At 43.4% G+C, this 26848-nt stretch overlaps 1 protein-coding gene across 1 annotated transcript in view; it reads left to right on the forward strand.

The window, feature by feature from the left end:
• The first annotated feature begins 8029 nt into the window (after positions 1–8029).
• The window catches only part of LOC115203843 (uncharacterized), a 53924-nt gene continuing 35105 nt past the window's right edge, over positions 8030–26848 (forward strand). The window contains exons 1-2 of the mRNA XM_029768874.1: positions 8030–8342; positions 17400–17459. Of these exons, the coding sequence (XP_029624734.1) occupies positions 8200–8342; positions 17400–17459 (203 nt within the window). The 5' untranslated portion in view covers positions 8030–8199. The remainder of the gene's footprint in view (positions 8343–17399; positions 17460–26848) is intronic.

Genomic DNA, 26848 nt, shown 5'->3' on the forward strand with positions numbered 1-26848 from the left:
CTTTTTAAATAGCCTTCCTTCATGTCATTGAACGGCTGTTGAATGGACTCGGATTGAGGGGGTATGAGAGTGTATGCCATAGGCCTACCTTTTATTTAAGGAAATGCCTTCTGGAACATGTGAACTTTCATGTGTCTTATAATAACAAACCTGTATGCCATCTGTAAATATGAACACAATTGTTAAATTACGAGCCTAGTTGGTTTAGCCACAGAAAAAGACAGCACCGTCCCGCTAGCCATGATTGGCTGAGATAATGAGTGGGCTGGACATGCCGAGAGATGAGTTCGGATTGGTCTGCCATTTAGCACGCTTCTGTCTATTTGAGCTGGTTAGTATGTGTAGGTAATCCTGTTAAACGCTTTAAAAAAAATCTATTGCTTTGTACAACTGTATAAGTGTTGCTCTCCACTTTCTGGAGGACCGAGTTTTGAAATCAGTGGAATTAGAGTATGATAGCTAAGGAGATGGAAAAAACACCTGTCTCCGGATTACATCTTCAAACTCAGGGCAACCATGGCATCCATGACAGGGAGAAGTGTCCAACCAGGATGTATGCGGGTAAGATAGTCTAGCTAGCTACATTTTCAGATATTAGACGTTTCTAATTTTGACTAAGTCATTTTCATTTCAAGTTAAAGTGTACTGTTAGCTAACTAGCTAACGTTGGCTGGCTGGCTGGCTCTCTAGCTAACGTTACGTGTATGATCTTATTTTTCTTATCTCAGAGCCATTTGCTTGGCTAGTTATAGCCTAATTTTAGCTAGCTAACATTGAACCTGGTTGGTTAGCTATCTGCAGATTCATGCAGGGTAGTAACGTCATGAGTTGAAATTATGGTCAATTATTTACCTAGCTAGCTAGCTATCTACATGTCTTAACAAAAGACTCCACTATGCAGTTAACCATGTCGGGTGCGTTCGTAAATTCAGTCTGGCCATCTACTCCGATTTCAGAGCACTCTCATCTGAGTGTGCCAGAGCGCAGAATAACTGATGAATTTACAAATGCTCAACACCTGTTGAATATGGCCGGTGTCAGTAAACGTCGGCAAAAAAGCATCATTAAATGGTTGCCAGCAGCACAGTTACATTCACCAACACTCTGGATAACATGAAAACAGCTAGGGTGAGTAAAATGGTCAGTGGGGTGTTCTCCCCTTTGTGTCTGGAAGTAGCTAGCAAGTTAACCAATGTTAGCCAGTAAGCTTGGATGCTTGACTGCCGTTGAGGTCAGAACCCTTGGATCAACCCTACTTATTGGCCAGAGAGTCCAGTGTGTGCTCTGAATGCTCCGAGAGCAAAACACTCTGAATTTCATAATGGACAATCTGACAGTTGCCGTCACCAATGCTCTAGATAACTTGAAAACAGCCTAACCAGCTTTGCTAGGGCGAGTAATGTTCTCTCATTTGTGTCTGGAAGTAGCTAGCAAGTTAGCCAGTTAGCTTGGGTGCTTGACTGCTGTTGTTAGTACAGAACTCTCAGATCAACCCTTAAAGAGATAGGTCGGGCTAAAGCTTAAGAGGGTGTGAACGATGCGGAATGGGTGTAGACAAAGAAGAGCTCTCAAGTTGGTACCAAAATATTCAATAGCTATTTTCTCAAAAGTGAGGTTACAAGTTCATCACATTTCTCAAATGCAGTGTATGATATACCATTTTGTATCTCTGCAGTTATCTAATGTAAATCATACAATTTCAAATGTTGCTACATAAGACTGAATCAAGGCAGATGGTCACAATTACATAAGCTATTCACGTTCTGTTTGATGTAAGATGTTTAAACCACTACTCTGTCTGGGATGGAAAGGAGTAGGCCTAACTTTTAAAAGTACCATGCTCAGATTTAATCTGCTAACAGGGACAGTTTCATTGCTAACCAGACTCTGACTTGACATTGGAGAAATATGATAAGATGAACACATAGGAAATATCTCCTTTACTACAAAAGAGATCTTTCCATCTCTACTCTTGTCCACCATGGTCTGCGATGTCAGGGGTGGAGATGGAAAGTGACCGTGTTTCAGCCGTGCGTAATTGGCCGACTCGCACCACGTTAAAGGAAGTGCAGCGGTTCCTAGGGTTTGCCAACTACTACCGGAGGTTTATCCGGGGCTTGGTCAGGTAGCGGCTCCCATTACCTCACTACTGAAGGGGGGACCGGTGCAACTGCAGTGGTCGGCTGAGGCGGACAGGGCTTTTGGTCACCTGAAAGCTCTGTTTATCTCGGCTCCCTTGCTGGCTCATCCGGATCCCTCCTTGGCGTTCACAGTGGAGGTGGACGCGTCTGAGGCTGGGATAGGAGCCGTGCTCTCTCAGCGCTCGGGCACGCCACCAAAGCTCTGCCCCTGTGCTTTCTTTTCGAAGAAGCTCAGCCTGGCCTCCAAAACTATGATGTGGGAGACCGGGAGCTGTTGGCTGTTGTCAAGGCTCTGAAGGCGTGGAGACATTGGCTTGAGGGGGCTAAACACCCTTTTCTCATCTGGACTGACCACCGCAATCTGGAGTACATCCAGGCGGCGAGGAGACTGAACCCTCTCCAGCAAGGTGGGCCATGTTCTTCACCCATTTTGTTTTCACTCTGTCCTACAGACCAGGTTCCCAGAATGCTAAGGCAGACGCACTGTCCCGGATGTATGACATAGAGGAGCGGTCCATGGATCACACTCCCATACTTCCGGCCTCTTGCCTGGTGGCACCGGTGGTGTGGGAGCTGGACGCGGACATCGAGTGGGCGTTACGCACAGAGCCCACTCCATCTGGGCGCCTGTATGTTCCGTCTGCTGTCTGCGACCGTTTGATCTATTGGGCCCACACGTCACCCTCCTCTGGTCATCCAGGCATCGGTCGGACGGTGCGTTGCCTTAGTGGGAAGTACTGGTGGTCCACCTTTGCCAAGGACGTGAGGGTTTATGTTTCCTCCTGCTCGGTGTGTGCCCAGTGCAAGGCTCCCAGGCACCTGCCCAGAGGGAAGTTACAACCCCTACCCATTACACAACGGCCGTGGTCGCACATGTCGGTGGACTTCCTGACAGATCTTCCTCCCTCACAGGGCAACACCACAATTCTGGTCGTTGTGGATCGGTTTTCTAAGTCCTGCCGTCTCCTCCCTTTGCCCGGTCTCCCTACGGCCCTACAGACTGCGGAGGCCCTGTTCACTCACGTCTCCGGCACTACGGGGTGCCTGAGGATATAGTCTCAAATCGGGGTCCCCAGTTCACGTCCAGGGTCTGGAGGGCGTTCATGGAACGTCTGGGGGCCTCGGTCAGCCTCACCTCAGGTTTTCACCGTGAGAGTAACGGGCAGGTGGAGAGCGTAAACCAGGATGTGCGTAGGTTTCTGTGGTCATATTGCCAGGACCGGCCGGGGGAGTGCAGCAGTAGATTTTACTTAGCAATTGCATCAAACATGTTTTAGACCTTGTTTATGGAAAACTGTTTATAACTATATTTCAGGGTTGCAACTTGCTGAAAATTGTCCATAGTGTTCCTATTATCACGAATACCCAGTACTGCATTCATTTATACTTACAAAGTGCATCAAACATGTTTTAGACCTTGTTTATGGAAAACTGTTTAACTATATTTCATGTTTGCAAGATGTTGAAAATTGTCCATAGTGTTCCTATTATCCCGACTAACCAGTACTGCAGTAGATTTTACTTACCAATTCCATCAAACATGTTTTAGACCTTGTTTATGGAAAACTGATTATAGCTATATTTCATGGTTGCAACTAGCTGAAAATTGTCCATATTCTTCCTATCATCTCGAGTACTCATTTCTGCAGTAGATTTTACTTATCAATTGCATCAAACATGTTTTAGACCTTGTTTATGGAAAACTGTTTATAACTGTATATCATGGTTGCAACTTGCTGAAAATTGTTCATAGTGTTCCTGTCAATTCGACTACCCAGGCTGCAGTAGATTTTACTTACCAATTGCATCAAACATGTTTTAGACCTTGTTTAATTAAGGAAAACTGATTATAGCTATATTTCACGGTTGCAACTTGCTGAAAATTGTCAATTTTGTTCCTAGCATCTCGACTACCCAGCAGTGCATTCATTTGTACATACAAAGTGCATCAAACATGTTTTAGACCTTGTTAATGGAAAACTGTTTATAACTGTATTTCATGATTGCAACTTGCTGAAAATTGACCATAGTGTTCCTATTATCCCGAATACCCAGTACTGCATTCATATTTACTTACAAAGTGCATCAAACATGTTTTAGACTTTGTTTATGGAAAAATGTTTATAACTATATTTCATGTTTGCAACGTGCTGAAAATTGTCCATAGTGTTCCTATTATCCCGACTACCCAGTACTGCAGTAGATTTTACTTACCAATTGCATCAAACATGTTTTAGAACTTGTTTATGGAAAACTGTTTATAACTATATTTCATGCTTGCAACTTGGTGAAAATTGTCCATATTGTACCTAGCATCTCGACTACCCAGCACTGCATTCATTTTTACTTACAAAGTGCATCAAACATGTTTTAGACCTTGTTTATGGAAAAATGTTTATAACTATATTTCATGTTTGCAACGTGCTGAAAATTGTCCATAGTGTTCCTATTATCCCGACTACCCAGTACTGCAGCAGATTTTACTTACCAATTGCATCAAACATGTTTTAGACCTTGTTTATGGAAAACTGTTTATAACTATATTTCATGGTTGCAACTTGCTGAAAATTGTCCATATTGTTCCTAGCATCTCGACTACCCAGCACTGAATTCATTGTTATACTTACAAAGTGCATCAAACTTGTTTTAGACCTTGTTTATGGAAAACTGTTTATAACTGTATTTCATGGTTGCAACTTGCTGAAAATTGTCCATAATTTTCCTTTCGTCCCGACTACCCAGTACTGCTGTAAATTTTACTTACCAATTGCATCAAACATGTTTTAGGCCTTGTTTATGGCAACTAATTATAACTGTATTTCATGGTTGAACCTTCCTGAAAATTGTCCATAGTGTTCCTATCATCCTGACTACCCAGTACTGCAGTAGATTTTACTTACCACTTGCATCAAACATGTTTTAGACCTTGTTTATGGAAAACTGATTATAGCTATATTTCACGGTTGCAACTTGCTGAATTGTCCATTTTGTTCCTAGCATCTCGACTACCCAGCAGTGCATTCATTTGTACATACAAAGTGCATCAAACATGTTTTAGACCTTGTTTATGGAAAACTGTTTATAACTGTATTTCATGGTTGCAACTTGCTGAAAATTGACCATAGTGTTCCTATTATCCCGAATACCCAGTACTGCATTCATATTTACTTACAAAGTGCATCAAACATGTTTTAGACCTTGTTTATGGAAAACTGTTTATAACTATATTTCATGGTTGCAACTTGCTGAAAATTGTCTGTAGTGTTCCGGTCATCTCGACTAGCCAGTGCTGCAGTAGATTTTACTTACCAATTCCATCAAACATGTTTTAGACCTTGTTTATAGAAAAAAATGTATAACTGTATTTCATGTTTGCAACGTGCTGAAAATTGTCAATAGCGTTCCTATTATCCCGACTACCCAGTATTGCAGTAGATTTTACTTTCCAATTGCATCAAACATGTTTTAGACCTTGTTTATGGTAAACTGTTTATAACTGTATTTTATGGTTGAAATTTGCTGAATATTGTCCATAGTGTTTCTTTCATCCCGACTTCCCAGAACTGCAGTAGATTTTACTTATCAATTGCATAAAACATGTTTTAGACCTTGTTTATGGAAAACTGTTTATAACTGTATTTCATGGTTGCAACTTGCTGAAAATTGTCCATAGTGTTCCTTTTATCCCGAATCCCCAGTACTGCATTCATTTTTACTTCCAAAGTCCATCAAACATGTTTTAGACTTTGTTTATGGAAACTGTTTATAACTGTATTTTATGGTTGCAACTTGCTGAATATTGTCCATAGTGTTCCTTCCATCTCGACTACCCAGTGCTGCAGTAGATTTTACTTACCAATTGCATCAAACATGTTTTAGACCTTGTTTATGGAAAACTGCTTATAACTGTATTTTATGGTTGCAACTTGCTGAATATTGTCCATAGAGCTCCTTTCGTCCCGACAACCCAGTACTGCAGTCAATTTTACTTACCAATTGCATCAAACATATTTTAGGCCTTGTTTATGGAAAACTAATTATAACTGTATTTCATTGTTGAACCTTGCTGAAAATTGTCCATAGTGGTCCTATCATCTTGACTACCCAGTACTTCAGTAGATTTTACTTACCAATTGCATCAAACATGTTTTAGACCTGGTTTATGGAAAACTGATTATAACTATTTTTCACATTTGCAACTTGCTGAAAATTGTCCATAGTGTTCCTATTATCTCGACTACCCAGTACTGCATTAATTTTTACATACAAAGTGCATCAAACATGTTTTAGACCATGTTTATAACTATATTCCATGTTTGCAAAGTGATGAAAATTGTCCATAGTGTTCCTATTATCCCGACGACCCAGTACTGCAGTAGATTTTACCTACCAATTGCATCAAACATGTTTTAGACCTTGTTTATTGAAAACTGTTTATAACTATATTTCATGGTTGCAACTTGCTGAAAATTGTCCATATTGTTCCTAGCATCTCTTCATTTTCCAAACATAATAAATTCTTACATTGTATAAAGTAGTTACAGGGGGTTATTAGAAGGAAGTAGAAGTTTAGATAAACATTATATTCACAAATGTATTCATGGTCACCTTACCGTAGCTTCCAATCTTTTCCATAGATGATGTGCGCACCAGCACCGCCTTCTGCTAGGGAGATTACTGTATTGCAAAGACATTTTATGCATCATTTCTGACGGAGTTAATATGGTTTTTGTGGGCGGATTTTCAGCATTTTTTTATTTGGGCGGCCCCAAAAAATGCTTAGGTGGCCGCCCAAGAGTTTAAATGGCAGAAAAAACCCTGGCATTGAGGCATGTTTCCGACCCATATCTCGTGCAGGCTCCACGCTGTCTTAATGTAACCATGCGTTTCAACCCCAGTGCAGCTCAGTGTAAACAATCATAACAGTAGGATAGGTATTTTCTGGCAAGCGAATTCTAGGAGTTGAAGTCTTTCCATTGAGCTGTCCTTGCGTTCCGAATGAAAAAGAAAGTTAGAACTGTATCCAGCGTGTGTCCGTAGCGGAGCTTCCTTCCGATAAAGATCCTTTTCGGATTATTTTGACTTGATTGTAGTGACTTCTTTACCTTGCTGACATAGTCACTGCCCAAGCTGAAGCAAAGTTGTTTCTGACGCATACAGTCTACAAAGTTCCCAAAACGAAAAGAGCACAGAGATCCAGGGATATGATGCAACAAAATAAGATTTGTATTCCTTTAAATAACCAAACAAAAGTATTCTCTGATTAATATAGATCATAGATTATGTGAAATTATATTTTCAAAAGAATTTGCTGCTCCTGCGTCTAGCTAGGACTCCTACACAAGGCCTAACTTCCTCCATTTATTCTGTACTTGCCACAGTGCAATGAATGGGAAAAAGTGGGAGCCATATACTAAGGTACACTAAGGCACATTAATAACCAAAATATTAAATCAATGACCAGGTATATTATACACATGTAATATTTCAACAATATACATGGTGCTTGGTACGCCTTCTGTGTTCAATAGAATATGACGAACACACACACAGTTTTGTAGAAGGCATGAAGGTGGCATGAAGGTCAGGGTTAATGGCGTGTACACCCCCCCCTTCTGGAGATGAAACAGATCCTCCTGTCTCCTTTCATTCATCTTGTTTAGAGAAAAAGGGAGAGAGGAGGAAAAGAGGAAAGGGATAATGAGAAAGGGAGGATGAGAATAACCCGAGCATGATCAATCTGCTCCATGAATAATTGAAGAGGGATGTGTTTTGGAGAGGTCTCTTCTCAGCCCAGCCAAGCCATCCTACAATGATTTCTCTCTTTCTACTCTCGTATAGTACATCTGATGCACATCCGGGACAGTGTAAACATTGATGATTCGAAAAAAGGCTCTCGGTGGGAGAGGAGAAGAGAGGAGTCGGTTACCTAATAGCACTTTGCGCTGGCTACTCCTGCCGCTGCTAACGACGATACTCCTATATTCCCATTCTGGGCTCAGGAACATTTAGGGCGACAGGAGGAAGGAGGGATAACCAGAGTAGGGCTTTGAATCGTATGCCTATCCTATCGACCCAGCTGAGCACCCCTCCTCCTCCCCCTTTTCTCCTTCTCCTCTCCTCTGTGGATGCCCTCACTTGCAGCATGGACTCCGGAGGGGAAAGAGAGGAAGGGTGGATGGAAGACCAGTGGGAGAAATGGTAGGGCAATACTGCATCTATCTTTCGTATCCTAGGTGTTTACCACACTGGCAGAAATCTAGTGGAGGGCTGGGTGACCTTGTGCGTGTGTGTGTATGTAACTGCTGAAAATATGTCGCTCCTTATGCTTCACTCAGTGTTATAGCATAGGACAGGGATGCCCTTGAAGTAGAGAGGATGCGTAGGAGAGAGGCAGAGAGAGAAGACAGTGAGATAGTGGAGGTAGAGGACTAGAGCTTTTATCATTTGGACACATGTAATATACTTGGGAGAAGAATACAGAATATGATGATATCACCAGGATGCTGGTATGTTGAAAGCACAGACTTGCTGACTCTGTGTTTGTTGTCGTACGGTGTTGGATGTAAGGTGACCCATTAGATGGCACTGTCCTTACGATGCAAAACAAATGTGAGCAGCCGAGATTGATGAATTAATGGTAATCTTGAATGCAGCCTATTAATATGCCTGATTTGGGATTAAGAGGTAAATTAGCAAGAGAGAGAGTCAGGCAGATGTGGCTGTATTAATGATTCAATCATGGGTCTAATGCTTAACATGGAGAAGCCAGAAGTGTGATAATTTAATCAGCAAATGAAGGAAGAATATATATATGTCAGTAATTGGTTAATTCAATAAATCACCATAAACAGATTCATTGTGTTATGGTTTATTATGAGTGTTACAGAGTTTGGAGTTTTGCTCAAATTCGTGTTCGATAAAATGTTCGATTTCGAGGTTGGTTCTGTTTGGGTGTGGCTGGCCCTGATTAGAATTATCCTCGTTAAAATCAAATCAATCAAAATAAATGTTATTTGTCACATGCGACGAATACAACTGTGAAATGCTTAGTCACAAGCCCTTAATCAACAATGCAGTTCAAGAAAAAAGCATTTCGCTACACCCGCAATAACATCTGATAAACATGTGTATGTGACAAATACAATTTGATTTGAATAGAGTTACAAACAAGATTTACTAAATAAACCAGGGAAAAAAAGTATTAAAAAAGTATAAAAGTAACAAAAAAATTACATAACAGTAACAAGGCAATATACAGGAGGTACCAGTAATGAGTCAATAACAGTAACAAGGCAATATACAGGAGGTACCAGTAATCAGTCAATGTGCAGGGATACAGGTTAGTCGAGGTAATTTGTAAAGTGACTATGCATAGATAATAAACAGCGAGTAGGGGGTGTCAACGGGGGGGGGGGGGGGGGGGGGGGGTGTCAATGTAAATAGTCCGGCTGGCCATTTGATTAATTGTTCAGCAGTCTTATGACTTGGGGGTAGAAGCTGTTAAAAGAGTCTTTTGGTCCTAGACTTGGCGCTCCGGTACCGCTTGCTGTGCAGTAGCAGATAGAACAGTCTATGACTTAGGTGACTGGAGTCTTTGACAATTTTTGAGGCCTTCCTCTGACACCGTTCTGTATATAGGTCTTGGATGTCAGGAACTTGGCCCCAGTGATGTACTGGGCCGTATGCACTACCCTCTGTAGCGCCTTATGGTCAGATGCAGAGCAGTTGCCATACCGGGCGATGATGCAACTGGTGAGGGTGCTCTCGATGGTGCAGCTGTAGAACTTTATGAAGATCTGGGGACCCATGACAAATCTTTTCAGTCTTCTGAGGGGGAAAAGGTGTTGTTGTGCCCTCTTCACAACTGTCTTGGTGTGTTAGGACGATGATAGTTTGTTGGTGATGTGGACAACAAGTAACTTGAAACTCTCGATGAGCTCCACTTCAGCCCCGTCAATGGTAATGGGGCCTGTCCGGCACTCCTTTTCCTATAGTCCACGATCAGCTCCTTTGTTGTCCTGGCACCACACTAGCAGGTCTCTGACCTCCTCACTATAGACTGTCTCATCGTTGTCAGTGATCAGGCCTACCACTGTTGTGTTGTCAGAAATCTTGATGATGGTGTTGGAGTCGTGCTTGGCCACGCAACTGTGGTTGAACCGGGAGTACAGAACTGGACTAACCACGCACCCCTGAGGGGCCCCAGTGTTGAAGATCAGTGTGGCAGGTGTTGTTTTTTCTCCCCAATTCTGTGGTATCCAATTGGTAGTTAGTGTCTTGTCTCATAGCTGCAACTCCCGTACGGACTAGGGAGAGGTGAAGGTCGAGAGCCGTATGTCCTCCGAAACACAACCAAACCAATCCACACTGCTTCTTGACACAATGCACACGTAACCCGGAAGCCATCCACACCAATGTGTCGGAGGAAACACTGTACACCTGGCGACCGTGTCAGTGTGCACTGCGCCCGGACCGCCACAGGAGTCCCTAGTGCGCAATAGGACAAGGACATCTCTGCCGGCCAAACTCTCCCCTAACCAGACGACGCTTGGACAATTTTGCGCCGCCCCATCGGTCTCCGAGAGCCTGGACTTGAACCCAGATTCTTTAGTGGCACAGCTAGCACTGCGATGCAGTGCCTTAGACCACAGCACCATTTGGGAGGCCCGGCAGATGTGTTTGTTGCCTACCCTTACCACCTGGGGGGGCCCATCAGGAAGTCCAGGATCCAGTTGCAGAGGGAGGTGTTTAGTCCCAGGATCCTTAGCTTCATGATGAGCTTTGTGGGCACTATGGTGTTGAACGCTGAGTTGTAGTCAATGAACAGCATTCTCACATAGGTGTTCCTTTTGTCCAGGTGGTAAACGGCAGTGTGGAATGGGATTGAGAATGCATCATCTGTAGATCGGTTTGGGCGGTATGCAACTTGTAGTGGGTCTAGGGTTTCTGGCATGATGGTGTTGATGTGAGCCATGACCAGCCTTTCAAAGCACTTCATGGCTACCGACGTGACTGTTACAGGTCGGTAGTCATTTAGGAAGGTTACCTTCGCTTTCTTGGGCACAGGGACAATAGTGGCCTGTTTGAAACATGTAGGTATTACAGACTCGGTCAGGGAGAGGTTGAAAATGTCAGTGAAGACACTTGGTCCATGCATGCTTTGAGTACAAATCCTAGTAATCCATCAGGTCCTGTGGCTTGATCACACAGTCGTCTGGAACAGCTGGTGCTCTCATGCATGCTTCAGTGTTGCTTGCTTCAAAGTGAGCATAAAAGGCATTGAGCTCGTCTGGGAGGCTCGTGTCACTGGGCAGCTCGCGGCTGGGTTTCCCTTTGTAATCCATAATATTTTTCAAACCCTGCCACATCCGACGAGCGTCAGTGTAGTTGGATTCCATTTTAATCGTGCATTGACACTTTGCCTGTTTGATGGTTTGTTTAAGAGCATAGCGGGATTTCATGTAAGCGACCGTATTAGTGTCCCGTTCCTTGAAAGCGGCAGCTCTTTAGCTCGGTGCAGATGTTGCCTGTAATCCATGTCTTCCGGTTGGAGTATGTACGTACGTACGGTCACTGTTGGGACGACGTCGTCAATGCACTTATTGATGAAGCCAGTGACTGATGTGATGTACTCCAATGCCATCATAAGAATCCCGGAACATATTCCAGTCTGTGCTAGCAAAACAGTCCTGTAGTGTAGCATCCGCGTCATCTGACCACTTCCGTATTGAGCGATTCACTGGTACTTCCTGCTTTAGTTTTTGGTTGTAAGCAGGAATCTTGGAGGATAGAGTTATGGTCAGATTTGCCAAATGGAGGGCGAGGGAGAGATTTCTTTGAGTCTCTGTGTGTGTAGTAAAGGTGTTCTAGAGTTTTTTTTCCTCTGGTTGCACATCGTTTTTAATCCAGTGCATTGATTTAGGACATTTTGTCCTTCATACTGTAGGGCTCTGCGTTGAAGAATAATATACACAAACACCATTATTTTGTCCTTTTTGTTACTTTCCCCTCTTTCCTATAACTGTTTAGGAAAATCTCCTGCCTGGCTCTTGATGTGCTGAGTCAGCGAGTGTTGATAGCTGTGTGTGTGTGTGTCTTCGTTTGCGCGCTTGTTTTTTTTTGGCCTGAGTTTGCATACATGCATTTCTATGCAGACGTGTCTGTGTGTGTATGTATTTAACAGCACAGGTGGTGAAATTACATAGAAATAGCTACGCTACAAGCTACTCCTTCTAGTTACGCCGTGGATCAGAGCTAGTTAGCGACAAGCTATGCCCTTGACCAAAACTAGTGTGGACTAGAGCTAGCTATCTATGCGATAACCAGAGTAAGTGCCAAAGCTAGACCAGAACTAGTGTGGACCATAGCTAGCTACTAGCTACACCCTGGACCAGAGCTAGTTAGTGAATACGAGAGCTATCTAGCTATTAGCTATGCTCTGGACCAGAGCTAGTGTGCAGATGGGTATATGCACAGTGCACTCACGCCCTGAATCTGAGCTACACCCTGGACCAGAGCAACACCCTGGACCAGAGCAATGCCCTGGACAAGAGCTTGTGCACAGACAGGCATGTGCGCATCTCACTAACACCCTGGATCAGAGGTAGTTACATATTATAGCTCTGGTCCAGGGTTAACAGAAGCTAGCGGTATGAATGGAGTGGTGTCTGACAGTTTCTGAAGCCAATGTTTTTCTAGATATGGCTACTGTATTGTGATCACTACATCCAATTGGATTTGAATACTGCTTTAAAGCAGATTTCTGCAGCATTAGTAAAGATGTGATTAATACATGGGGATGATTTCATTCATGTGCTGTTTGTAAATACCCTGGTATGTTGACTGCTAACTTGAACTAGGTTGCAGGCAATGGTTGCTATTTGAAGCTTTTTCTTGAGTGGCAACACATACATTATCAAGCATTTCATACATATTATCCAGATACTGACTGTTATCACTTGGTTGTCTATAGCAGCACCCCACAATCATGGACTTTAGGTGAGGCAGATGAACCTGTAGCCAACAATATTTCACATGCAATCCTCTGTAAGCTTTACAGGAATGTGCTTCTGAATATAGACCGCAACACCGCCCCCCATGGGCATTTCTGTATTTTCTGTAGATGCTATAACCTTGTATTGTTACCACTGTATCATCAAAGGTGTTATCTAAGTGAGTCAGAATTTGAATGTCATCTGTTATCTATTTCATGAACCTTGTTTCCGAGGCTACATACAACTATCGTTCAAAAGTTTGGGGTCACTTAGAAAAAACATTTGTCCATTAAAATAACATAAAATTGATAAGAAATAAAGTGTATACATTGTTAATGTTGTAAATGACTATTGTAGCTGGAAACAGCAGATTGTTTATGGAATATCTACATAGGCGTACAGAGGCCCATTATCAGCAAACATCACTCCTGTGTTCCAATGGCACGTTGTGTTAGCTAATCCAAGTTTATCATTTTAAAAGGCTAATTTATCATTAGAAAACCCTTTTGCAATTATGTTAGCACAGCTGAAAACGGTTGTCCTGATTAAAAAAACAATAAAACTGGCCTTCTTTAGACTAGTTGAGTGTCTGGAGCATCAGCATTTGTGGGTTCGATTTCAGGCTCAAAATGGCCAGAAACAAAGACCTTTCTTCTGAAACTCGTCAGTCTATTCTTGTTCTGAGAAATGAAGGCTATTCCATGCGAGCAATTGCCAAGAAACTGAAGATCTTGTACAAAGCTGTGTTCACAGAACAGCGCAAACTGGCTCTAACCAGAATAGAAAGAGGAGTGGGAGGCCCCGGTGCACAACTGAGCAAGAGGACAAGTACATTAGAGTGTCTAGGTTGAGAAACAGATGCCTCACAAGTCCTCAACTGGCAGCTTCATTAAATAGTACCTGCAAAACACCAGTCTCAACGTCAACAGTGAAGAGGTGACTCTGGGATGCTTTTGACATCAGCAAACCACTCGCCCACACAACACCATACACACTGTCTGCCATCAGTTGAAACCGGGATTCATCCATGAAGAGCACACTTCTCCAACATGCCAGCGGCCGTCGAAGGTGAGCATTTTCCAATTGAAGTCTGTTACAACGCCAAACTGCAGTCAGGTCAAGATCCTGGTGAGGACAATGAGCACTCAACAAAGCTCACAAATAAATCTACAATTTGAACAAATGTAGAATGATTTGTGAGCAACTTTTCAGAAATCCCTAACATTTACAACTGTGGAATGTGTATTTGCGCATTCAAAAAGTGATTGTGGATCTGTTTAGGTGCTTACAGAATACAACAAATAATCCTTCCTGTCGATGTCCTGTCCTCTATTATCTCCATTCATTGGGGTAATATTTGTGTCATTTCACGCGCAGAGTGATGACATCATGGCTGTGTCCTTTTTGGGAGAACACCTTTCTAGCTAGTAGAAGAAAGAACAACTTCATGAAATGTGAGTGTTCACTTTTATTTATTAAACAAATTATTTTTAAAAGTTCAGTAGATTTAAATTTAACTATTGGGGCATGCAACGTCGAGTGTGTGCTTTCGACATCAGCCCACTAGCCAAGCTAGCTAACTAGCTAACTTGGACACTACCAATAGCTAGAATGCGATCTCGTCCGTTGTTTAGATACACAACCAAAGTTTAACTTACTAGTTAATTCAGGAATGTGTCAATTAGGAAGAATTGCTCAGTTTTAAAATATTGAATTGGTGATCTGGCTAGCACTCTAATGAGAAACGTTGCAAATAGGCTGTCTCATCATTGTCTCATCAATGATGAGACAGACTATAGGGAGGAGGTCAGAGACCTGGAAGTGCGGTGCCAGGACAACAATCTCTCCAGATCCTCAAAATGTTCTACAGCTGTGCAGCGGTGATGCATCCTGACTGGTTGCATCACCGCCTGGTATGGCAACCTCTTGGCATCTGACCATAAGGTGCTGCAGGGGGTAGTGCATATGGCCCAGTACAACACTGGGGCCAAGCTTCCTGACATATACTAGGCGGTGTCAGAGGAAGGTCCAATATATACTTGGCGGTGTCAGAGGATGGTCCAATATACACTGCTCAAAAAAATAAAGGGAACACTTAAACAACACAATGTAACTCCAAGTCAATCACACTTCTGTGAAATCAAACTGTCCACTTAGGAAGCAACACTGATTGACAATAAATTTCACATGCTGTTGTGCAAATGGAATAGACAACAGGTGGAAATTATAGGCAATTAGCAAGACACCCCCAATAAAGGAGTGGTTCTGCAGGTGGGTACCACAGACCACTTCTCAGTTCCTATGCTTCCTGGCTGATGTTTTGGTCACTTTTGAATGCTGGCGGTGCTTTCACTCTAGTGGTAGCATGAGACGGAGTCTACAACCCACACAAGTGGCTCAGGTAGTGCAGCTCATCCAGGATGGCACATCAATGCGAGCTGTGGCAAGAAGGTTTGCTGTGTCTGTCAGCGTAGTGTCCAGAGCATGGAGGCGCTACCAGGAGACAGGCCAGTACATCAGGAGACATGGAGGAGGCTGTAGGAGGGCAACAACCCAGCAGCAGGACCGCTACCTCCACCTTTGTGCAAGGAGGAGCAGGAGGAGCACTGCCAGAGCCCTGCAAAATGACCTCCAGCAGGCCACAAATGTGCATGTGTCTGCTCAAATGGTCAGAAACAGACTCCATGAAGGTGGTATGAGGGCCCGACGTCCACAGGTGGGGGTTGTGCTTACAGCCCAACACCGTGCAGGACGTTTGGCATTTGCCAGAGAACACCAAGATTGGCAAATTCGCCACTGGCGCCCTGTGCTCTTCACAGATGAAAGCAGGTTCACACTGAACATGTGACAGATGTGACAGAGTCTGGAGACGCCGTAGAGAACATTCTGTTGCCTGCAACATCCTCCAGCATGACCGGTTTGGCGATGGGTCAGTCAGGGTGTGGGGTGGTATTTCTTTGGGGGGCCGCACAGCCCTCCATATACTCGCCAGAGGTAGCCTGACTGCCATTAGGTACCGAGATGAGATCCTCAGACCCCTTGTGAGACCATATGCTGGTGCGGTTGGCCCTGGGTTCCTCCTATTGCAAGACAATGCTAGACCTCATGTGGCTGGAGTGTGTCAGCAGTTCCTGCAATAGGAAGGCTTTGATTCTATGGACTGGCCCGCCCGTTCCCCAGACCTGAATCCAATTGAGCACATCTGGGACATCATGTCTCGCTCCATCCACCAACGCCACGTTGCACCACAGACTGTCCAGGAGTTGGCGGATGCTTTAGTCCAGGCCTGGGACGAGATCCCTCAGGAGACCATCCGCCACCTCATCAGGAGCATGCCCAGGCGTTGTAGGGAGGTCATACAGGCACGTGGAGGCCACACACACTACTGAGCCTCATTTTGACTTGTTTTATGGACATTACATCAAAGTTGGATCAGCCTGTAGTGTGGTTTTCCACTTTAATTTTGAGTGTGACTCCAAATCCAGACCTCCATGGGTTGATAAATTGGATTTCCATTGATTATTTTTGTGTGATTTTGTTGTCAGCACATTCAACTATGTAAAGAAAAAAGTATTTAATAAGATTATTTCATTCATTCAGATCTAGGATGTGTTATTTTAGTGTTCCCTTTATTTTTTTAAGCAGTATATATTAGGTGGTGTCAGAGGAAGGCCCCAAAAATTCTCAAAGAGTCCAGTTACCCAAGTAATAGACTGTTCTCTCTGCTATTGCATGGCAAGCGGTACCAGAGCGCCAAGTCTAGGACCAAAAGGTTTCTTAACGGCTTCTACCCCCAAGCCATAAGACTTGCATAGTCTATGCATAGTCACTTTACAAATGACCTCGACTAACCTGTACCCCTGCACATTGTTATGTAATTTTATTGTGTTACTTTTTTCACTTTAGTTTATTTAGTAAATATTTTCTTAACTCCATTTCTTGAACTGCATGGTTGGTTAAGGGCTTACAATTTACAATTTAGTCATTTAGCAGACGCTCTTATCCAGAACGACTTACAGTAGTGAATGCATACATTTCATGCATTTTTTTATTGTACTGGCCCCCCATGGGAAACGAACCCACAACCCTGGCGTTGCACACACCATACTCTACCAACTGAGCCACAGGGAAGGCCACGTTTCATGCATTTTTTTTTTTTTTTGTACTTGTAAGTAAGCATTTCAAAGTAAGGCACACGTGACAAATAACATTTTATTTTGATTTGATTTGAAATGATCTTTTTCAACCTGTTTTCTTTCAGGACAAACATGGCAATTGATGCTTTGGCAGAACAAATCACTCTTTCCCATTCGGTGTGGAGGTAAGAAATTGTAACATTGTCTGTTAATTCTTTTGTTGAAAATCTGTTTTTTGCTCCATTTAGGCGTGCTTGCTAGCTAGCCAAGTAATTTGTTGCGCTTCCTTAGCTACATTTATTAATATGTTGTTTCCTAGTGAATACATTCCATGATTACTGTCAGTTCAATCCCTCTCTGTATTATTAAAGTACCACGTAAAAACGTTTGGCTGGTATGCCCTCATCCTTGGATGGTGTGAATGCCCTCACACACACACACACACACACACACACACACACACACACACACACACACACACACACACACACACACACACACACACACACACACACACACACACGTGCTCCTATTTGAGAATGTTTATATGATTGTGGTAATCTGAATAACTTGGAATCTTATTGTTGTGGTTCTATTATTACACAGCATGTAAAAAATGAATAAAACTCCCCTGCAACTTAAATTTTGATGCACGCACAACATTGACATTCGTGTTACTGACGACAATAAAACGTCCTCAGAGCTGTGGGCTAACTATGTCTGGAGACTGCGAGCCAAGTACAACGAATTTGGGGCCTAGTAAAGCAGTAGGCTATAAACCTGGTGGGATAGACCACTGTCTAACAACTAAGGCAGGGGACTGAGAAATAAGCAGGGCAGATCTCTTGCTGCATGTGATGCAGGTACTCGTATTCCCTCATAAGCTCCCAACTGAGGAGTTTTGGAGCAGGGGTGGTAGTCTCTTAGATGAGAGATGTGTGTAGGGCCTCGCAACTCATCTTCCTCAGGTGCATGATGGCTTTGTGTGGTGGTTGGCTCAGAGGTGGGTGGTGACAGGCATCTCATATGTCTTAGGGATGCAGGATAACTCTTCTGTATCCTACGGCGTGGAAACAACTCCTTTTATGGGTACTTCAACATCTCAAATATAGCAGATTAGAATCCATCATCTCCAAGGACCATGTAAAAACTATTGGTCGCTAAATCCGGAGAAATGACGGACCATGTAAAAAAACTCTTGGTCACTAAATCGTCAAGAAAGACCACGTAAAAGTCCCCACCACACACACAGACACAGCTGCTTCTATTTGAGGATGTTTATATAATTGTGGTAATCCGAATGACTTGGAATCTTATTGTTCTAGTTCTATTATTACACAGCATATAACCCCCCCTCCCCCCCTGCAAATTAAATTCAGACATTCGTGTTGCTGACAACAATAAAAAGTCTTCAGAAACATGTCCAGATGTGCATTTTCAAGTTCTTTGATTGGTTGGGAATGGTAGGAAGATGATGGGTGAGGGATAATTTAGGTAGGCTATGCAGGCAAACTATCGGGACTGTGAGGGAAATTTAGGTAGAGAGGAGCAGGATGTTTTTGTTACAGGCAAAGTTATTCTACTCTATACTGTAAGGACTTTTATCAGTAAAAATGATTAACTTGACAATAATAATAATGTGAGGGTAGCCATGAAGTGAGGGTTCAATTGTGGAACAATGCATAGGCCATGTTATGATGATGGTTCAAGATAATCTGATAATTGTTATGAAGAAAATGTTTTGAAGTAGAAAATTAAAAGAAAACCTGACAACTTGACCAAGTTTTTGAATATGTAAAACTGCATAATGATGGCACATTGAATTGCAGAAACAAAACATTCACTCTCTCTCTCTCACACACACACACACACACACACACACACACACACACACACACACACACACACACACACACACACACACACACACAAAGGGAAGGAGTTAACAAGTCATCAGGAACAGCAACTGTGTGCTACTGGCTTGGGTTCCAGCTGCACCATTGAGAGCATTTTGACTGGCTGCATCATAGCTTGGTATGGCAACTGCTCGGCAGAGGGTACTGCGCACGGCTCAGTACATAACTGGGACTGGGACCCAGCCATCTAGGACCTCTATACCAGGTGGTGTCAGAGGATGGCCTTCAAAATTGTCAAAGACTCCAGACATTTAAATCAAAGACTGTTCTTTCATCTACCGCACAGCAAGCAGTACCGCAGTGCCAAGTCTGGGACCCAAAGGATCCTGAACAGCTTCTACTCCCAAGCCATAAGACTGCTAAATAGTTAGTTAAACAGTTAGTCTAGGTAGCTATTTGGTTATCTGCATTGACCCAGTTTTTATTGCTAGTTATATGTACATCAGTGGAGGCTCCTCAGAGGAGTAACAGCAAGACCATCCACCTCAGTGAATTTCATAAAAATGTAAATAGTGAAACATTACAAAAGCTATGCTTTTTAGATAAAACTATAGTAAATAATGTATTAAAACACACTGTTTTGCAATGAAAGTCTACAATAGCCTCAACAGCACTCTGTACAATAGCACCAATGTGTAGCTGGAGAGACAGCTAGTTTACGTCCTCCTCTGGCTACATTGACTTCAATACAAAACATAGGAGGCTCATGGTTCTCACCCCCTTCCAAGGACATACACAGTCATTTTAACAACTTCCGGAGGGTGACGTCCAACCTATCAGAGCTCTTGCAGCATGAACTGACAAGCTGTCCACCCAATCAAAGGATCCGAGAATGGATCTAGTACTGAAAGCATGAGTTACAGATAGCTAGCACTGCAATGTATAAAATGTGGTGAGTAGTTGACTCAAAGAGAGAGAAAGACAATAGTTGCAGTTTTGAACAAATTCATTCCTTGAAAAATTAAGCAGCAAGAGAGAGAGCAAGCTATATTTCGTTGTATTATTTTCACTTTCACTTACTTAGCTAGTGAATGCAGATAGCTAGTTTAGCCTACTCAAACACCAGGCTCAAACAGAGGGATGCTATATTAGCTAGCTGGCTATGGCTATCCAACACTGGAATGCTTCCAAGTCAAGGTAAGCTTTTGGTTTTATAAATGTTTTGCTTGACTGTACACTGTACTGCATGATTGTAGCGGGTTTACTAACATGTTAGTTCTAGTAGCAATGTTGACTATGATGTTAGCTAATATGGTGACACCGATGTAGGCTGTATGTAGAGGTTATGATCTGAAGGTTTGGCTTGGAACGTTTTTTTTGCCTGGTCACAGACAGCTGATGTGTAATTGCACTGAAGTCCACAAGCGAAGGGAAAAGGAGAGAAGAGGAGAGCCCGTAGATGCGAGAAGGAATTATACAACTAGCAAAGTGGTAATGCTGTTTGTATGTGGCTGCTATGAAAGTAAGCTGTGTTTGTGTGTGAACAGGGATGTTTTCATTCTGCCGATTCTGTTGAAAAAAAATCTTAAACGGAAGCAAATGTCTTGTGGTGCAACAGTGGGTTGAGCGGCTGGGCAATGGGTCGGTTGAGCGACTGCTGACCTCATGATTACACCCTAGATCAGCTAGATGCAGGCAAAAGTGTGCAAAGGGGTATTGAATGTGTCACTGCCTGTCACCTTGATTACTCAAATGTTTCTCTCAACCTGTGCACCTACGTTGTAGACTTTCATTCGTAGGCTAGGTTGCAGCAACCTCATGATGGGTGAAGGGAAAATGTAAGTATCATGTAGTAGCCTAAACCTATCGATGTTACAGTATAGGCATCCTTGAAGAGGTGTTTTTTTTAGGATTTTCAAATCAAATCAAATGTATTTATATAGCCCTTCTTACATCAGCTGATATATCAAAGTGCTGTACAGAAACCCAGCCTAAAACCCCAAACAGCAAGCAATGCAGGTGTAGAAGCACGGTGGCTAGGGAAAACTCCATAAAAAGGCCAAAACCTATGAAGAAACCAAGAGAGGAACCAGGCTATGAGGGGTGGCCAGTCCTTTTCTGGCTGTGCCGGGTGGAGATTATAACAGAACATGGCCAAGATGTTCAAATGTTCATAAATGACCAGCATGGTCAAATAATAATAATCACAGTGAACAGGTCTTGGTTCCATAGCCGCAGGCAGAACAGTTGAAACTGGAGCAGCAGCACAGCCAGGTGGACTGGGGACAACAAGGAGTCATCATGCCAGGTAGTCCTGAGGCATGGTCCTAGGGCTCAGGTCCACTGAGAGAGCGAAAGAAAGAAAGAAAGAAAGAAAGAAAGAAAGAAAGAAAGAAAGAAAGAAAGAGAGAATTAGAGGGAGCATACTTAAATTCACACAGGACACCAGATAAGACAGGAGAAATACTCCAGATATAACAGACTGACCCTAGCCCCCCGACACATAAACTACTGCAGCATAAACACAGGAGGCTGAGACAGGAGAAGTCAAGAGACACTGTGGCCCCATCCAATTATACTCCCGGACAGGGCCAAACAGGTAGGATATAACACCACCCACTTTGCCAAAGCACAGCCCACACACCACTAGAGGGATATCTTCAACCACCAATTTACCATCCTGAGACCGAGTATAGCCCACAAAGATCTCCGCCACGACAAAACCCAAGGGGGGGCGCCATCCCAGACAGGAAGACCACGTCACTGACTCAACCCACTCAAGTGACGCACCCCTCCTAGGGACGGCATGGATTAGCACCAGTAAGCCAGTGACTCGGCCCCTGTAATAGGGTTAGAGGCAGAGAATCCCAGTGGAGAGAGGGGAACCGGCTAGGCAGTGACAGCAAGTGCGGTTCGTTGCTCCAGTGCCTTTCCGTTCACCTTCACACTCCTGGGCCAGACTACACTCAATCATAGGACCTACTGAAGAGATGAGTCTTCAATAAAGACTTAAAGGTTGAGACTGAGTCTGCGTCTCTCACATGGGTAGGCAGACCATTCCATAAAAATGGAGCTCTATAGGAGAAAGCCCTGCCTCCAGCTGTTTGCTTAGAAATTCTAGGGACAATTAGGAGGCCTGCGTCTCGTGACCGTAGCGTACGTGTAGGTATGTATGGCAGGACCAAATCGGAAAGATAGGTAGGAGCAAGCCCATGAAATGCTTTGTAGGTTAGCAGTAAAACCTTGAAATCAGCCCTTGCCTTAACAGGAAGCCAGTGTAGGGAAGCTAGCCTCTCTGGGGTATGTGGGACGATTTCGTCCCACCTACGTAACAGCTACTGAAATTCCAGTGGCGCGATTTTTGAATCGTTAGAAATACTATTACTTCAATTTCTCAAACATATGACTATTTTACAGCTATTTAAAGACAAGAATCTCGTTAATCTAACCCCACTGTCCGATTTCAAAAAGGCTTTACAACGAAAGCAAAACATTAGATTATGTCAGCAGAGTGCCCAGCCAGAAAAAATCAGACAGCCATTTTTCAAGCTAGCATATCATGTCACATAAACCCAAACCACAGCTAAATGCAGCACTAACCTTTGATGATCTTCATCAGATGACACACCTAGGACATTGTGTTATACAATACATGCATGTCTGTTCAATCAAGTTCATATTTATATCAAAAAACAGCTTTTTGCATTAGCATGTGACGTTCAGAAAACGCATAACCCCCGGCAAACTTCCGTTGAATTTACTAACAGTTTGCTAAATTACTCACGATAAACGTTCACAAAAAGCATAACAATTATTTTAAGAATTATAGATACATTACTCCTCTATGCACTCGATATGTCCGATTTTAAAATAGCTTTTCGGATGAAGCACATTTTGCAATAATCTAAGTACATAGCCCGGCATTACAGGGCTAGCTATTTAGATACCCACCCAGGTCAGCATCCACCAAAATCACATTTCCTATAAGAAAAATGTTCTTACCTTGCTTGTTCTTCATCAGAATACACTGCCAGGACTTCTACTTCAATAACAAATGTTGGTTTGGTCCCAAATAATCCATCGTTATATCCAAACAGCGACGTTTTGTTCGTGAGTTCTAGAATGCTTCTTCACGGTCCCGCGCATGGCGCATTGGCGTGTCAAAAATGTCTAAATATTCCATTACCGTACTTCGAAGCATGTCAACCGCTGTTTAAAACCAATTTTTATGCCATTTATGTCGTAGAGAAGTGATAATATTCCGACCGGGAGTATGCATTGAGCCTAAACAGCCGAATAAAATTTCTCCTCGGGAGCGACTCATGCACGCGCATCATTCAAAGGTCCTCTGAGCATCCACTTACAAAAGGCGATAATCTGTTTCAACCTGAGGCTCCCTCGTAAACCTTCAGGTTTTTCGCGGGCTCTGAGAGCCTATTGGAGCCCTGGGAATTGTCACGTTACAGCTAAGATCCTTACTTTTCAATAAAAAGATGCAAGACGCACGACTCCTTGTCAGACAGGGTACTTCCTGCTTGAAACCTTGTCAGGTTTTTGCCTGCCATAGGAGTTCTGTTATACTCACAGACACCATTCAAACAGTTTTAGAAAATTCAGAGTGTTTTCTATCCAAACCTGAACAATAATATGCATATTCTAGCTTCTGAGTTGGTGTAGGAGGCAGTTAAAAATGGGAACATATTTTTTCCAAATATCTCAATACTGCCCCCTAGCCCAGACAGGCTAGCACTGGACTAATATGGTTGGTTCTAGTCAGGATTCTAGCAGCCGTATTTAGCACTAACTGGAGTTTATTTAGTGCTTTATCCAGGTAGCCGGAAAGTAGAGCATTGCAGTAGTCTAACCTAGAAGTAACAAAAGCATGGATTGATTTTTCTGCATCAATTTTGGACAGAAGATTTCTGATGTTTGCAATGTTACGCAGATAGAAAAAAGCTGTCCTTGAAACAATCTTGATATATTCATCAAAAGAGAGATCAGGGTCCAGAGTAATGCCGAGGTCCTTCACAGTTTTATTTGAGACGACTGTACAACCATCAAGATTAATTGTCAGATTCAACAGAAGATCTCTTTGTTTCTTGGGACCTAGAACAAGGATCTCTGTTTTGTCCGAGTTTAAAAGCAGAACGTTTGCAGCCATCCACTTCCTTATGTCTGAAACACAGGCTTCCAGCGAGGGCAATTTTGGGGCTTCACCATGTTTCATTGAAATGTACAGCTGTGTGTCATCCGCATAGCAGTGAAAGTTAACATTTTGAATGAGATGACTGTGTCTGCATGTTGTATGTGTCGAGGGAGTACATTCCGGTATCTGGGTGCAGAGCAGCTGAAGGGAGGGAAACAAGGAGACCAGAAGAGAGAGATGGGAGCAGGAGGGGGCATAGAGGTATGTGGGTGCCAAGTTGTGGAGGGCTTTGTATGTGACGATCTAATGATAAATACTGTAGAAGTAATATGGCTACAGGTTCATCTGCCTCACCTAAAGCCCATTCTTGTGGGAAGCTGCTATAGACCACTAAGTGCTAACAGTCAGTATCTGGATAATATGTGTGAAATGCTTGATAATGTATGTGATATCAACAGAGTATATTTTCTGGGTGATTTAAATATTGACTGGCTATCATCTAGCTGCCCACTCAAGAAAACATGTCAAACTGTAACCAGTGTCTGCAACCTGGATCAGGTTGTCAGTCAACCTACCAGGGTAGTTACAAACAGCACAGGAATTAAATCATAAACATGTATTGATCACATCTTTACTGCAGCATTAGAAATTTGCTTTAAAGCAGTATCCAAATCCATAGGATGTAGTGATCACAATATAATAGCCATATCTAGGAAAACCAAAGTTCCAAATGCTGGGCCTAATATATTGTATAAGAGGTCATACAATAACTTTTGTAGTGATTCATATGTTGATGATGTAAATAATATTTGCTGGTCTGTGGTGTGTAATGAGGAGCGACCAGATGCTGCACTTGACGCATTTCTGAAACTACTTATTCCAGTTACTAATAAGCACGCACCCATTTACGAAAATGACAGTAAAACTGTTGAATTCCCTTGGATTGATGAGGAATTGAAAAATGGTATGGTTGAGAAGGATGAGGCAAAAGGGATGGCAATTAAGTCTGGCAGCCCAACTGATTGGCAAACGTACTGCAAATTAAGAAATCATGTGACTAAACTAAATAAAAAGAAATGAACGAATGAAACAAAGATAAATGAGAAAAGAATGACAGTAAAAAGCTTTGAAGCACGTTCATTGAAATGTTGGGGAAAAAAAGCCAACTCGGCTCCTTCTTTTAATTGAATCAGATGGCTCATTCATCACAAAGCCCACTGCTATTGCCCACTGCTATAGAGGACAGTTTTTCTTGTTGACGTCACTATTCCCACTGTCATTTGTAACTGAGTGCTTGAACAATAAATGTATACTTTAATTACTTTTTCATTGGCAAGATAAGAAAAATTAGGGATGACTTAGGGATGACAAATGCTGACACTACACAGCCAAGTATATCGGACCAAATTATGAAAGATAAGAATTGTACTTTTGAATTCCGTAAAGTCAGTTTGGAAGAGGTGAAAAAATTATTGTTGTCTATCAACAATGACAAGCCACTGTGGTCTGACAATCTGGATGGAAAATGACAGGATAATAACTGACAATTTTGCCACATCTTCAATCTAAGCCTACAGAGAGCGTGTTCCCTCTGGCCTGATGGGAAGCTAAAGTCATTCCGCTACTGTCACCCCCTGACCATATAGAGCCCTTGGTTCTCTATGGTATAGTAGGTCAGGGCGTGACTGGGGGTGTTCTATGTTGTTTATTTCTATGTTGTGTTCTAGAGCGGGTTTTTCGGCCCGCACCAGAGTCACCACCAAAGATGGTGGATCCGCGAGCTGAGCGGGTTCTTCATTCCGCACCAGAACCGCCCCCGATGCTGGCAGATCCGCGGGATGAGCGGGTACTTCATCCCGCACCAGAGCCGCCACCGACACTGATCACCCCCCCTACCCTCCCTGGGGTTCACGGCCACGTAGAAAACCCAAAAGAAAGTCACATTTCTTTTGGGGGGGGGCACACGGGGTGGTCAGCGGAGCTGGGGAGTGAGCCAGTGACAACCTGGGAGGAGATAGAGAGGTGGTCGGTCGACCCAATGAGAGTACCAGAGCCCGCCTGGGAGTCAATGGAGCAATGCGAGGAGGGATACCGGAGAATGGAGTTGGCTAGGAGTATGCGGCAACGCAGGCTTTTGGAGGAGCATGTCACCAGTCCGGTGCAACTTGTGCTGGTCCCACGCATCAGGCCTCCAGTGCGCCTCCCCAGTCCGGTACGTCCTGTGACCCCTCCTCGCACTCTCCCTGAAGTGCATGTTCCCAGTCCGGTACGTCCTGTGCCTGCTCCTCGCACTCTCCTTGAAGTGCGTGTTCCCAGTCCGGTACGTCCTGTGCCTGCTCCTCGCACTCGCCCTGAAGTGTGTGTCACCAGTCCGGTACAATTGATGCCGGTTCGACGCACCAGGACTCCAGTGCGCCTCCACAGGCCAGTACGTCCTGTGCCAGCTCCTCGCACTCGCCCTGAAGTGCGTCTCCCCAGTCTGGTGCGTCCTGTGCCTGCTCCTCGCACTCGCCCTGAGGTGTGTGTCACCAGTCCGGTGCCACCTGTGCCAGCTCCACTCACCAGGCCTCCA

Source organism: Salmo trutta, chromosome 12 (assembly GCF_901001165.1).
Source record: "Salmo trutta chromosome 12, fSalTru1.1, whole genome shotgun sequence".
Lineage (NCBI taxonomy): Eukaryota > Metazoa > Chordata > Actinopteri > Salmoniformes > Salmonidae > Salmo > Salmo trutta.